The 14,051-nt window shown below is 39.4% G+C and overlaps 1 protein-coding gene across 3 annotated transcripts in view; it reads left to right on the forward strand.

Moving 5' to 3' along the window:
• Window positions 1-577: 577 nt before the first annotated feature.
• Window positions 578-14,051, forward strand: part of MTMR7 (myotubularin related protein 7) — a 41,459-nt gene continuing 27,985 nt past the window's right edge. For 2 of the 3 annotated variants that reach the window (XM_019006384.2, XM_033513392.1), the window contains exons 1-4: window positions 578-837; window positions 8,074-8,183; window positions 11,585-11,707; window positions 13,306-13,468. In XM_019006384.2, the coding sequence (XP_018861929.1) occupies window positions 8,127-8,183; window positions 11,585-11,707; window positions 13,306-13,468 (343 nt within the window). In that variant the 5' untranslated portion in view covers window positions 578-837; window positions 8,074-8,126. The remainder of the gene's footprint in view (window positions 838-8,073; window positions 8,184-11,584; window positions 11,708-13,305; window positions 13,469-14,051) is intronic. The other variant, XM_015624614.2, reaches the window with a different exon arrangement.

Below are 14,051 nucleotides of genomic sequence, written 5' to 3' on the forward strand. Positions count from 1 at the left end.
ACGTTTCTCTTTTTGCTCTGAATATGACAGCAATTCAAAGATGATTAGTTTATCTTCACACTGGTAAACTGGGAAAACCATCTCAGTGTCATTTCTTTTTGCTCCAAGAGGAAACACATCTCTGGCAATGGGTAAGGCAAAAGATAGGAAAAGGAATTTCTGGCATAAGGCTGAAAACTGTGTGTCACAGGAAACACTCCCTTGTGCAAATCTGAGGATGCAGCGAAGTCGTGAATTACAGACACGCAGAGCTCAAGATAAACGAAATTCAGTGCTTCGGTTTCAGTAAGTGCAGATTTTGTCTTTGAGCTACTGTACATGCTGGGCCAGGGAACAAACAAAATGGGGGGAGGCGATCTCAGACAGAGCTCGCTTTATGTTTCCGACCTGCTCTCCCCGGACAGAAAGGGCAGAGCGATGGAGTGTTCGGTAAGACAGCGGGCCGTGCGGGCTGTGCCTTCGTGCCCGCGGGCGGAGGTGGCGGTGGCGGCGGCGGCGGCGGTGGCGGTGGCGGCGGCGGCAGGCCGGGCCGGGCGCGGAGCATGCCCGCCGCCGGGGCGGCATGGAGCTGCCGGGGAGGTGGAGCCAGCCGCTGACCTGCCGGCATCGCCCCTCAGGCGCATCATCTGCCGGCAATCAACCCTCCCTTCTTCCTTTCCATCCGCGCTGGAAAACGCAAGGAAAACACAGAATGAAAATATATTATAATTAAAAAAAAAATAAAAATTCTCTTTAGCAGCAGGGCCGGAGGAAGCGGCAGAGAGGCCAGGTGCGCAGGGCTGTGCATGAGGAGCTCGGCCGGGCGCTGCCGCCATGGAGCACATCCGGATGCCCAAGGTGGGTCCCGCATCCCCTCGGCCCCTCCTGCTCCAGCCCAAAGGAGCCTCGCAGCGCAGCCCCGCGGGCCTCTGCGGCCTTCCAGCCGATGCTGCGGGCTGGCTCCCGGCCGGTTTGCGGCGAGAGCTGCCCAACAGGCCGAGAGGTGGGCGCGCTGCTCTGCGGTGCGGGCCTGTGGGGCTCCTCATGGAGCCCCCCTGTTAGCGCAGGCACTGTCCCTCAGCTGCAGCTACCGAAAGGGAGATGTGTTACCTGCTTTTCCCACGCCTTTGGGTTGCCCCAAGATTTCAGACTCGGTGATAAATTGATTTAGTGATTCTACGCATATGTTTGATCTTTAGCCGAAGTAATCCTTCTTTTTTTTTACAGCTTTCTAAGCACTAGGCCTGTATTTCTTAACAAAATTGCCACCTTGCTCTAAAACAAAGATACATTTTTAACACGTAAAAGGTTTAGATTAAAAGAGATAACAAAAAAGTGAACCAGAGCAATATTCAATTGAGTTAATTTTAGTTAATTTGAAATGGGGTGGGATATATTTTCGTATGTATGTATTTATTTATTTATTAAATAACCCATCCCCCTGAAATTAAGAATTTATTTGTATTTATTATCACTATTTAATATGATGGCATGAATTTGATATTAGGGCCTTGTTATTTGTCTATCTTTTTTGACCTTTAGGTGTTAAGCTATAAATATATTAAGAAGATAGGCATTTATAACAACTGTCTTTCTTCTCATCTCATTTAATGATCAGTTATCTGCCTTTTTGGGAAGGAAGAATTTCGGATTAGCATGACTGTATCCTTCTGCAGGTAGGATACAATCAGTGGAAGTTGTCTGTACAGATGCTCCTGTCAATTCACTGAAGAATACTGAAAGCATGAATGAGAAGAATGTTGAAAACAAATTAATAAGGGTAGAAAAATATCAAAGAAATAAATGCTTGTATTTTCTGTGAATGGAAGACGCAGGCAAGTCCCTCTTGCGGGCAATGGAAGCTATCTGTTTTCTTTTCTACAACTAGGTCTTGAAAATATTACTCTGCATATGTTAAACCCATTTCTGTATCTGATACTGTGAGAAGGCACTGTACCAAATGCCTCAGGTCACTGAAAATCTTAACTCAGTGTGAGGTGATTCTGCAGTCCTGGATCCTGGCAGTCTCTTATATTATAGCTATGCTAAAAGATATCTGATATAATAGAGCAGTTTAGAAGGTATGACTTAAAGGTACAAGGTACAAAAATCCTTTAAAATTTCCAACATAAATGTAGAAAATCAACATAAGTCACTACTGAAATACTTAATCTCTCCAGTTACTCCTGAATACACTGAAAAATCTTTATCTGTATATGTAGATACACCATAAAAGTGTATCTACAGCTACTTAATAGAATTTATACCTTTATTTTTTTTTTAACCTCTCTGCTTAAAATCAGTCACCAGAACTTGTTTGGTTTGCTTTTTCCTATTTTTACTGAATTTAGTTTTGATAATTTGGAACTGAACATTAAATGATTTCCAGTGCCTGTGATGTAAAAATAGGTAAGGGAAAGCTCACAGTGTCATGTTAACACATCGTGCCTCTGGTGTCACATTTCCTGATTCCATAAAATCTTGTCTTGAGAGAAATTTGAGAAGGGACTGCCCTGCTCTGCAAAGGTATTAATCTCAGAATAATGACAAGTTCCTTGACTCACAAGCCCAGCCAAATGGAAAACCAAGATAAATCCCATTCTTAGCAAGTTAATAAACTTGGTTATATCTGAAAACAAAATTCTTGGCCCAGGTAAAAGCTTTACCTTCAAAAGGAAGTCCTTATTACATGACACCCGTTAGGTCTCAGCAATTGTTTAATCTTAAGTGAAATATTACTGTAGTGATTTATGGTTCATAAACATTAAAATTAATCTGATAAAATATAACAGACATTAAAAAAGCAGAAGGTAATTCCATACCAGTTGGATCAGTAGTTCATTAAGATACCTACTCTGTGTCAGAGTGACAGAGGAGAGAGAGCAATTAGACCTGGCCGTATTCTGCAGCTTCTCAGCATCTACAGTTGTATTAGGGTCCAGCTCTTCCTAGTTCCATTAGTGTCCATTTATGGACTTCTCTGTGTGAGTTAGCCAGAGCTTCTTATAGACAGGATGACACTTTGGCTCCACAGCCTGCATGGAAGCAAGTTCCAGAAGATTGTGGCTTTACAGAAATTACCTTCTTTCGTCTATTGGAAAGTCCTGAATAGCTTTCTTCAGTATTGCTTCCTTCTAACTTCAAGGATTTGAAAACATAGTCACTATATTTCCACAAAGTAAGTGCCATCCTATGTATGAAGGCTGCAGTTTAAGTTTAAGAGTTGGAAACCGTTCCTCATTGCTGAAAAGAATTATATTTAACCCACACACCCTTATAAAAATTAGTAAAACCAGTGACTGACATGAGTTTGGATTGAACAGCAAGATAGTTTAGGATAACTCTCCAAAAGCAAAATATGACAAACAGCTCATAACATTCAGAAAAAGAGAAATCAACAACACTTCTGAGAAGATTAAAAGCATGTTTTATGAGCCTTTATGTGTACAGATATGTCTGGCCATGGACAGGATGATAATACAGAGCTCTGTAGATATGTTCATAAGGCAACTTCATGCATTGTAGCTAAACAGTTCCTTTATTTTATTTGTAACTCTTCATATAATTTGTGTTTGTATATTGGCAGAGGCCTATAATAAAGTCCTTATAATAAAGAGCACATCAGTTTATCCCTGGTGTACTAAATATCTTCAGTGGACTTAGCCCAGAAGTTCTTTTGGGTCAGTGTTAACAGAATACTTGGGATGACTTGAGTTGCTCGAGTGTTTTCATTTTTGTGATGTTACAGTGAGGTATTTCCTTTCAATGATGCCTCTCTCAGGCAGAATTTAAGATCTGCTTCCACGTTAATGACAAATCTCTCTACCAGATGTATTGCTTCACAGTATAAATTTCCAGCATGTGTAAATGAGCCATGTGTTTGCTTTTGTTTTCAATCTACTTTCCATAATTCTTGCTTTTTTATAAAGTTTTATAACATGTCCTTTTTCACTAAGTCTCCATCAGGAAACCCATATAATTTATATCCACTTTATATATGAACAATGTAAATTGCAAAATATTTGTCCAGGTGTCTATCCAGATCAGTAGCAAAATTGAACCCAGCACGCCCAGTCTTTACTCTCCAACTACATGTTCTGGGTTGCTGGATCTCCACCTTTTTTCTAAGGTAAGTTTGCATATTCTACCACTGCTCTCTGTGTCTTCTCTTGAGATAAGATGTGATATTTTTGTTCTCTGTATCCAAGCTACAATTCCTTTTGGAAAGGTTAGGTTTATTTCAGCTATGTAGAAAAGTGGGAGCAGCCCTGAGATGATATTGGGAAACACCTTGGGGGTGTGGACTGGTTGTTTCCCCCACTGGGAATGGGGAATGGAGTGCCACAGGCTCTTCACTGCACTACTAGAGTTTGGCTAAGCTTTTGTTTAGTTTGCTACTTAGAAAAGGTAGAGGAAGTGAGGCTGCCATGGCCTTTGCCTTTTATTGGTGTTTTGGGTAATCAGGTTACAGCAAACACATTACTGCAACATCTTTCAAGTGCCAAGTTGATTTTCTGCTTTTAGAGTATTGTGTGAAGGTGGTTTCTGTACTTTCCTCTAAGTGTACAGCTTAGAGCAGTGTGTCTTATAATTCAGCTGGTGTTTTTCTAATTTCATAACTGTTTTCTCACTTTACATCATGGTTAAATATTGTTCTGGCTGTTCTGGGTCCAGTAATGTTTAATGGCTTCAAATATGTCATTCTACTTCACTGCTTTAGTCAAATGATGCATTAAAACATCTACATTAATCCTGGACACATTTCACTCTGATTTTGTGAGTTATGGATTTTTTCTTATTAATGGATCTTCCTTATTTAGAATGTAATTTAGTTTTCTTTGGGTTCTATTTATTCCATCTTTGTGCTGTGAAACTTTGAGCCCAAAGGGTAAATATAATACAAGTGAGATTTGTAGTATACTATGCCAGATAATGTTCTGTGGTAACATCAGACTGGAGGTGGATAAAATGAAAACAGGAACTGCAGAAAATGTCCACATATTATGGGATTGGACTTAAAATATCTGTTTGGAATTGTGCTATAAAATATTTGTTTTGAATTAGAGTCATCAAGCTACCATCTTATTAATGTGAGTTTTGACTTAAACAAAATCTTAGCCATATTCTCAGTTCAGTCAAAAATGGTCAGATGATCACACTGACCTTCATATTTTCAATGTGACACTCAATAAAGAGGTAGCTGGATAAAGTCACAAAACAAGCTCTAAAAATCATAGGTAGTCACGTATTTAAATTTGTTGTCTTGGTATTAATGTCCAAGCAACTAACTAAGCCTTATTCCACTTGAAAAATAGTACTGAAAATCATTAAGACAGCATGTGGTCTTCTTTGTTTTGGTTTTTTTTATACATAGTAGGAGACTGAGGTTGGAATGAAGGACTTGAGAAGTTAGGCTTTGGGGTGGTCAAGGCTGGAATCTCCAGGCTTGCTGTTAATGGGCCCAAGTGTGTGGTTTTTGAGTTATTGCTGTCTGCAAACTAAAGGAATCATCTATTTGCAACAGAAAATGCACACTGACATTTCCTGCTGTGCAGGTGTACTCTGCTGAGAAAGACAGGTCCCTACCACCAGAAAAGGGAGTCCTACAAATCCATTTTTGATGCAAATCTCTCATGGCCTGCACAGCTGAAATGGCTTGGTACTGCTGCTCTAAAACAGGCTGCTGAACAGAGCATGGTTTTAAACATGTAACAGAAAAGCCTGCATCAAGTAAGACAGTTTAAAGATCTATTTCTTTTCAGTATCCCTTGGCTGCATGCAAAATTCTTTCTCCCTATGTATCTTTTCAGAACCTAATCTAAACAAATTTGGCAAATGTATTTACTGCCTTGAGGAAGCCCTATTTTTTTTCTAAATTAAAGCTCTTAGATAGGATTTTTAATAGAATACATTAATTGCTCTCTTCTCCTTTTCTAGATAAATGAGCTCTAATACTGACTGAAAGAGAAAACTTTATGTATGAGCCTTGTGTGACAATGTTGACACCATATTGTAATGCTCTATACTCTTGTAATAGGTTCTTGTTTATTGCTCCCATTTTGCAGCTGCTGGTCAGGTGTGTCTGCTAATGTGGTGCTGACCTCACTCTCTTTATAGATCTTATTGTCTTAGCAGACAATAGTTTCCTTTTTTAAAGCAAAATTATTAGGTAGTTTGTTCTCTGTCTTGCTATTATGAATCATTCTTTATTCTTTTTTTTTTTTCTTCAGCTTTTTTCCTCCATTTCATTTTAATCCTTTAGAAAATTAAAGTTGTTTAGATTTTTCTTGAATATTTTTTCCCCATCCTGACAGATTTGCCCTGAGGAATATCCATTTACAATGGATATCTTAAGGTGTCTTTGCTTAAATTTAATAACTTTTGGCTTTGTTTGAGTCTTTTGACATATGCAACCATCTAACTTCATAGACTGTGCATTATTGTATTGCACTTGGGAGATCTTTTCAGAGAGGGAAATATAAAAGAGTAACATGCGTCAAGTACATTTTTTATGATTCTTATGAAAGAGAATAGAAACCACATGAAAAGGCAGCATCAACTGGCAATTCAGTTTTCTTTTATTCTTTCTCCAAGATCATGCAGAAAAGATCACTTATTGGATATTTTGTTTAACAAGTACAACACTACTATCTTTGTGTTGAGAAAAAAAGTAATAGCATTTGGTCTTTTACTTGTTGTCTTTTTTCACTCTCAGGAATTATGTTAAACACATGGATGGCTGGGGTCAAGCAGGGTGAAGAAAGCTCACATATTCCACTTGGCCTCAAACCACACCAGCTGTGCTCCTTTTTTCTCATTAGACTCAGGCTTTTGGCTTTCACAGGCTCTTCCCTTAGCTTTTGTCTGCCTGCAGTGCTGAGGCCAGTGAGAATCCCGTCATGAAGGATGGAGTTTCTTCTGGCTTTCACTCATGTGTGTAACCTCATAAGGAGCATAGGGAAGGCAGCAGAAATCCCTGCTCAGTCTAGGAGCCCAAGGGGATGGACAAGAAGAAGCCTCTCTAGGGCTAAGTGTGTGCCCCTAGGGCCCAGCCTTGGCTTCGAGTCAACTTTTTCAGCAGCAGAGAGGTTTGTGAAAGTTGCCTTTCTTTATCCTTCAAGAATCACTGAAACTCATTTGTACAGCCAAATTTCAAGGTACTTTATCAGCTTTTACATGAAACTTGCTTTCACAGCTTGTTGTAGAGCAATGAATTTCAAGTGTGAAGAGTAGAGAAGCTCCTGAGGATGTGGCCTGAGTGAGGGTATACCCTGCTTACCTTTAATTGGCAGCTTCCTCCTGGCTGGGAGGTTTTTCTGGCCTTTCTCCTTCTTGGGATAAGGAATTAAGAGGAGACGAATTAGTCAGGGTTCCTCCTAAAGGAGCAGGGAGCTCTTGGTGATATGGGAGGTGATCTCTTTTGTTCTTGACTGACAAATGGGCTTTTCAGCTTCTTCAAGATGCTCAGTGATAATGGGCAGGTCAGTGATGACCATGGCAGAACTGGCTGTTCAAGTGTTTTGACTTCAGGTTAGCTAATGCATAGGAAGCAAACACATAGACTTAAAACCTATGTAGTGAGAAAAAGCCCTTTGAGATTTCTTTTTTTCATAATTCAAAATTTAATTTTATTGGAAAATCCTGCAGTAGAGACCGTTTGGTGTCAGACAGCATGTCTGTGCTGCACTTGAGCTTTGCTGTGACAGGAAGCTCCAGTTCTGGCTAATCTGCCCTGCAGTTTTGCTTCTCTCTCCTGCTCAGTCTGAGCCTGCAGTCAGATGGATCCTGCATTTATCTGAAAAAGCTTTCCCATGTGGAACTGTGAACAGCCTAAAATAGTAGCAGCTACTTCTGCATTGTTTTGTGATGCTGACATGTTTGGAGACACTGAAACAGCTTAAAGAAGTGAGGATGAAAGTAGCATACTCAAAAAAGCATTAAAAAATAGGTCATGCAGTCAAAGCTTATTAAAAAAAGTTATCTAAACTAAAAATGAAAACAAATTAGGGTACATGAATATTTTTAGGAATAACATTTTGGCACGCAAACTTTTCCGAATGCTTTCAGGGTCATATATTTGCCATTCTTCCTTAGGTGGGAGTCCCATTGAAACTGGTGGGAGTTATGCCTGAATAAAATTTTGGCCCATGATTTTCCCTAATATGACATTTTTTTTGTTGAATGACCTCCTGGCAACCTTGCTTGTAAGTTATTTGTCATGTTTATTTGCTGAGTAAAAAGTGCCTTCCATCTGTTCTTAATCTGTGTTCCCTTTAACTTCTATTTTTGCCTCCTTTTTTCTGTCATCTGTGTTGCATTGGAAATAGAGTTTCTGGGCAACTTTATTTATCTCCATGTAAGCAATTATAGTCATTGAAATAAATCTCCTGGTGGTCTTTTCTTTAGGCCTAGACAACCACTGTCATCAGGAAAGGAAAAAAAAAAAAAAAAAAAAAAAAAAAAAAAGACAAAAAGATAGGAGTTTCAAATTAATTATTTAATTTTTTTAATTTTTACTTAGATGCCCCTCTCTAGACTTCCTTGAATAATGCTTTCCTTTTAACTCCTTGTGGTCTTCTAGCTCTCAGCTTTACAGACTTGTGTTTTCAGATCTGATCTCTCACACCAGCTGTTCATTTTTGGTGAAGCACGTGTGCACGGTCTCTATGCTTTTTCCTGGCATGTGTCACTGCATACATAATTTCCTACATTCTCCAATAAAGTCTACAGTTGTTTTGGTGAAAAACTGGAGCATTTTTTAATAGAAAAAAAAGAAAAATAATTATTATTTCTTTCTGATATGAATTTTGGCCATTAATGCTATTTTCTCAGCATGCTGTGACTTTTTAGGTAGAAAAGCTCCTTCCAAATAACTGTTGCTATGTGTGTTCCCCTCTTGTGGAAATGAACATATTCTGATTCCCTCTATTCCCAGACTCTCTAGGTTTAAAGACACTGCTGGACATGGTTTTCTTTTCCTGATTGGGAGCCTGCAGAAGAAGAAAGAAGGCTCATTCTCTGAATCCTTTGAGCAGCAGAATAGAATCTAAGATTGAGCAATGCCTCATTATACTGATGGACTAAATTTGTCATTAATAACTATAAGATAATAGACATAGGGGGGTAGATCATTATTTATGTATGTAGGCATGACTAAGAGTTACAATTGCTAGTTCTAAAACAAAACAAAACAAAAACACCCCTCAAAACTAACCTGAACCCCACTGTGTTCAGCAGAGGACAAAAAAGCAAGCACTGTTTGAGAACTTTTAAAAACTAAATAAAAAACAAAACAGCAAACATCACTATTCCTCTCCACAAACCTGTTGTACATCCAACTTTTGAATTCTGTTTGCACTTTTGGCCTTTTCTCAGGAAGCAGACCTCACACAGAATAATCAAAAGTGTGGAAGAGCTTGTCTGGAATAGCTTCCATAAAGGTCACAACTGTGTAAAGTTGGGCTCTTCACTCTTGGAACACGAGAATGGAGGGAAGGACCTGTAACAGCATGTGTGGCACATTACTGGTGACAGATTCAAAAAGAGCAGGAGGAAGGGACTTCATTGTACAATGTATAGCTGAAATGGGAAGTTCACTCTCACAGGGTGTTATGGATGCAAATAAATTACAGATATGCAAAATGTTATTTAATGAAATTAATGGAATGTAAGCACCATTGTGGCTATTAAAAAGAGTGACCTCATCTTAGGAAGGCCCAGAGCTGGGCTTAGATCCTAAGGGAGCATGAGTACATGCCTGCCTCTCACACTCTTCCCTTAGCTGCTGCAACTGTCTGTTCTTGGGAGACAAACTGCAGGGAGAGGTGAATTCTGATCTCCCCAGTGCAGCCACTGCATTTGCTTTGATGGAATCAGACTTAGAACACAGCTCTTACTGCAACTGTTCCTATTCATTCAGATCCAACCTTTAATTTATTTGTAGCTCTGTATTTAAAAAAAAAAACAACAACAACAAAAAACCAAACCCACAACCAAAGAGGAGCTTTGTTGGTTAGCATTTTTCAGTCATGGGGCTGTGATTGATGAGTGGGGAAATTCATCCCTCAGCCCTGTCCCACTGTGTGGGTGCCTGCTTTGCTTGTTTCATGGCCCATAGCTCACTTTGTTGGCTGGAGGGGGTGATGAGTGCCTTGTGCAAGATCAGTGCCTGGGCAGCAGAGGCCTTGTTGGCTGGACTGCAGTGTAGGGACCTTTCTTCAGACAATGCTGATTTTTATTGGCTTTATGGGTTCCTTTCAGAAGGGCACTGCCTTCATTTCTCTTTTGTGTGATCCCTCCTCTTTTGCTTGCTGCTGAATGCTTTCTGGGTTAATACTGTATTTCTTCCATTCCTTCTCAAGCCAATACATGACCTCTGAAGTAGATGGCCCTGGGAAAAGACTTCATCCATGCTTTCTAGCAGGTTTTTTTTTTTTTTTTTGTTTAAATAAATAGCTTTATTTTTGTTTAAAACAGATCATAACTGGCCTTGTGGGAGATGACTCCACTTTAATAATTGTTTGATTTTAAGCATTTTGCTCCTAAACTGGCTTATTTTCATTTTAAGGTTTTCTTTCCTACTGGTTTTAAAATAGTGCCATGTATTTGGAATCTGCATTGCAAACATGTAATTCTGAGATGCTGACATTCAGATGTTTTGCAGGAAAATCAACTAATATTAGTTTTAAGACTGTTGTATTAGGAGATCCATCAAGTCCATAGTAGCAAATTGGTAACTGTTTTGGGCAGGTTTTATCCCACTGACTATCCAACTTGTTGAGTTTTTTATTATTCTAGTTTCTCTGTCAGAAATCAAAGAAGCCTCGAATGATTTGTGTTCAAAGGGACCTTAAAGGTCATCTAGTTCCTAATAGGTGCCTATAGCACATGCTACAAAATACTAATGATGTACAAGTCACAGGCTGTTGATCTGAGAGCTAGTAACGGTGTATGGACTCTCTCATTGTCAGGAGTGCAGCAAAGGGAGAATACCCATTTTGTGCCCAAGGTAGGAGAGCAGTGGAAATGGAGTCCTTGAGTCCCATTGAAAAATTACTGAAGGCAAAAACTTGGTGACCTCTGCTGTCAGCCCTAACAGGAATGCAGGGACCAATGTCAAAATGTTTCTTTTAAACTCTTTTAACGTTTTTTTAAAATCTTAGCAGAGATTTGCTTGTTTGATGGGAGAAAATTTGACTGACTGAGACCCATTGAAGAAAGACACTTCAACACTATCTCCTACTTACTAATTATTTTAATTTACCTGGAATTACTTGAATGGAGCTAGAGTTTAGCTGAAGGACAGGCCCTGCCTTCCTGTCATAGGGTCTTGCTAAGATGAGATCACAAGGAAGAACTCAAGTGAGAAATTGTCTTCAGAAGTGTTAAATAATAGGTTTTTAGATACAGAGGTACCACAAGAGAGGGGGAAAAAAGGAACATTAAGCAAATCTGGAAATAGATCACATAATATGATGACATTTTCTCATATGGTTATACTTCTTTGATACAATAGACAAAATGTGAACATTGATCTCTCACTATTGAGCTTTCTGTCATAGCCTAATTGTTTCTTTTTTTTTCCCTCTGTCACTTTTTTGTATAGGTGGAAAATGTTAGGTTACTTGATCGTTTATCTTCAAGAAGAGCCGTGGTGGGAACCTTATATTTGACAGCTACCCATGTCATATTTGTGGAGAATGGTTCTGAAACTCGCAAAGAAACCTGGGTATGAATTTTTACTATTTCAGTTAGCTGTAAGTGCATGGCACTTTACTGATGGTAATTTGAAAATTACTTCCAAATCACTTTAAAAGTAGTTAATTAGTTCATATGAGTGCTTTTATGCTCATATGAGGCCATGTGAAGTTCCAGCCTAGTAACTTTCAAAAATTTTCAGTGAGTTCTAGACATTACAGTATAGTAAGAGGAGTAGAAGGGCCTTCACTATATGAATAGCAGATGTGATTGACTGAGGAACAGCTGCTGTAAACTGCACTGTTGCTCCTGTCATCCAGGAAGCAGAAAAGAGAAATGCCTTGAATGTGAGCTACTTCCTTGGCTCTGTCAATTCTTGGCCTTCCCCATTACTGCTAGTGTTGAATCAGTGTTTTTTGGTTTAATACTTTATTTTTTTTATAAAGTATTTTTTATAAAGTATTTTGAATTAACTGTTTTGATTGATTGACAGCATACATTGCATTTTCTTGTGGTTTAACCCCAGCCATTGGCCAGGCCACATGCAGCCACTCGCTCACTCCCCCAACCAGCAGAATCAGGGGGAGACGCTAAAGGGTAAAAGGTAGAAAACCCATTGGCTAAGATAAAGATAGTTTAATAGGGAAAGCAAAAGGCACACACACAGGCAAGGCAACACAAGGAATGAATTCTCTGCTTCCCATGGGCATGCAGGTGTTCAGCCAACTCCAGGGGAGCAGGGCCCCATCACAGTAACAGTGACTTGGAAAGGGGGATGTCATCACTCCAAATGTGCTCTGCTTCCTGCTTCCTTCCACTTTACATACTGAGCATGATGCCATATGGTCTGGAATATCCCTTTGGTCAGCTGGGGTCACCTGTCCTGGCTGTGTCTCCTTGCAGCCCCCCATGTACTCTGTTTACTTGCCAGCACTGCAGCAGGCCTTGGCTCTGTGTGAGCAGTAACAGCGCCATCTCTATATTATCAACCCTGTCTTCAGTGCAAATCCAAAACATAGCCCCATGTCAGCCACTGTGAAGGAAATTAACTCTACCCCAGCCAAAACCAGCACACGTGTACAGCTCTTGCTCACTGTCATACATTTGAAAATCTTTTATGTAGCTTAATTATGCGCCCCTTGTCCATTTTTGCATTAATTAACTCCATCTTCCTTTGATCCCACTATTCCTTACCGGATTTTTTATTGTAATGTTTCATCTGATTTGACGCAATATTTAAAACTATATCAGCATTACCATTCTACCCATGAGGAGGCACAATGTTTTAGCCTTATGTAATTGGTGCTGGTTCATCTTTTCACTGTGCCAATAGATGAAAAGAGCTTTGACAGCCACTAGCTTACAATAAAGCAAACAACAAGCTTTGGATAACATGAGCAGGCTAATATTTGAGCAGCTGAAACACTCCAGAAATTTCTCTTTGTCTGCAGGTGATGTATCAAGCTGCTTGAACCTGAAGCTGAAAGATAGGAACCAAACTACAAGAGGAGGAGTGTGAGGGTTTTCTGAAACAGTAGTGGAAGCTACTGTGCCTGCCCTGGCACATCATAAATAATTACTTTTCTTCTTAAAGATTTGACTAACAAAACTCTTTTCGATTCCCCTCAGGTTCTCCACAGTCAAATTTCCTCTATTGAGAAGCAAGCCACAACTGCCACTGGGTGCCCACTACTGATCCGCTGCAAGAACTTCCAGGTCATCCAGCTGGTGATCCCTCAGGAACGAGACTGCCATGACGTTTACATATCTCTGATACGTCTGGCTCGACCAGGTATGGGGAGAAAACAGTGCAAAAATCAATCTTCATCCTGAAAAGAGAGAATTTAATGGAAGAAATGTATCTGTGCATCTTTGTCCTTTGCAGGTTAAGAATAGAAGGTTCAGTGGAGGTGTGTTATGAAAGAAATATTGATATAATCATTTGTGGAGCAGTGAAGAAAGCTCATTATAACAAGCAGTTCACTTCATAAAGTATGACATGAGCTTCCATTTACTAATACTCTAGGGCATCATCAACCATAAAATATATTATAAAGCTATTTTATGTGCAATTCATTTTCTGGATGACTTGTGTAAATGTAGATTTAGGATAATATTCTAAATTCAGGTAACATTTATGTCCCTGTTGTAAGAAAAAGTTTACAATATATTTAGTGGTCCTGTCAAGATTTCCATTTTGACTTTTTGTGCTGTGCAGAAATTCCTTTAAATCAGTGAAAGGTTTTGCAGCAAGTAGTTGTTTTATTTCACTGGGCTGCCTGTGTTTTGACCTAGTATTATCTATTATCTTATTGAATATGCCCTCCATGCTTCTGAATTCAGTTCAAGATCCTTTTGAAACCTTTCCCCTTTTC

The sequence above is a fragment of the Parus major genome, chromosome 4, assembly GCF_001522545.3.
Source record: "Parus major isolate Abel chromosome 4, Parus_major1.1, whole genome shotgun sequence".
Classification (NCBI taxonomy): domain Eukaryota; kingdom Metazoa; phylum Chordata; class Aves; order Passeriformes; family Paridae; genus Parus; species Parus major.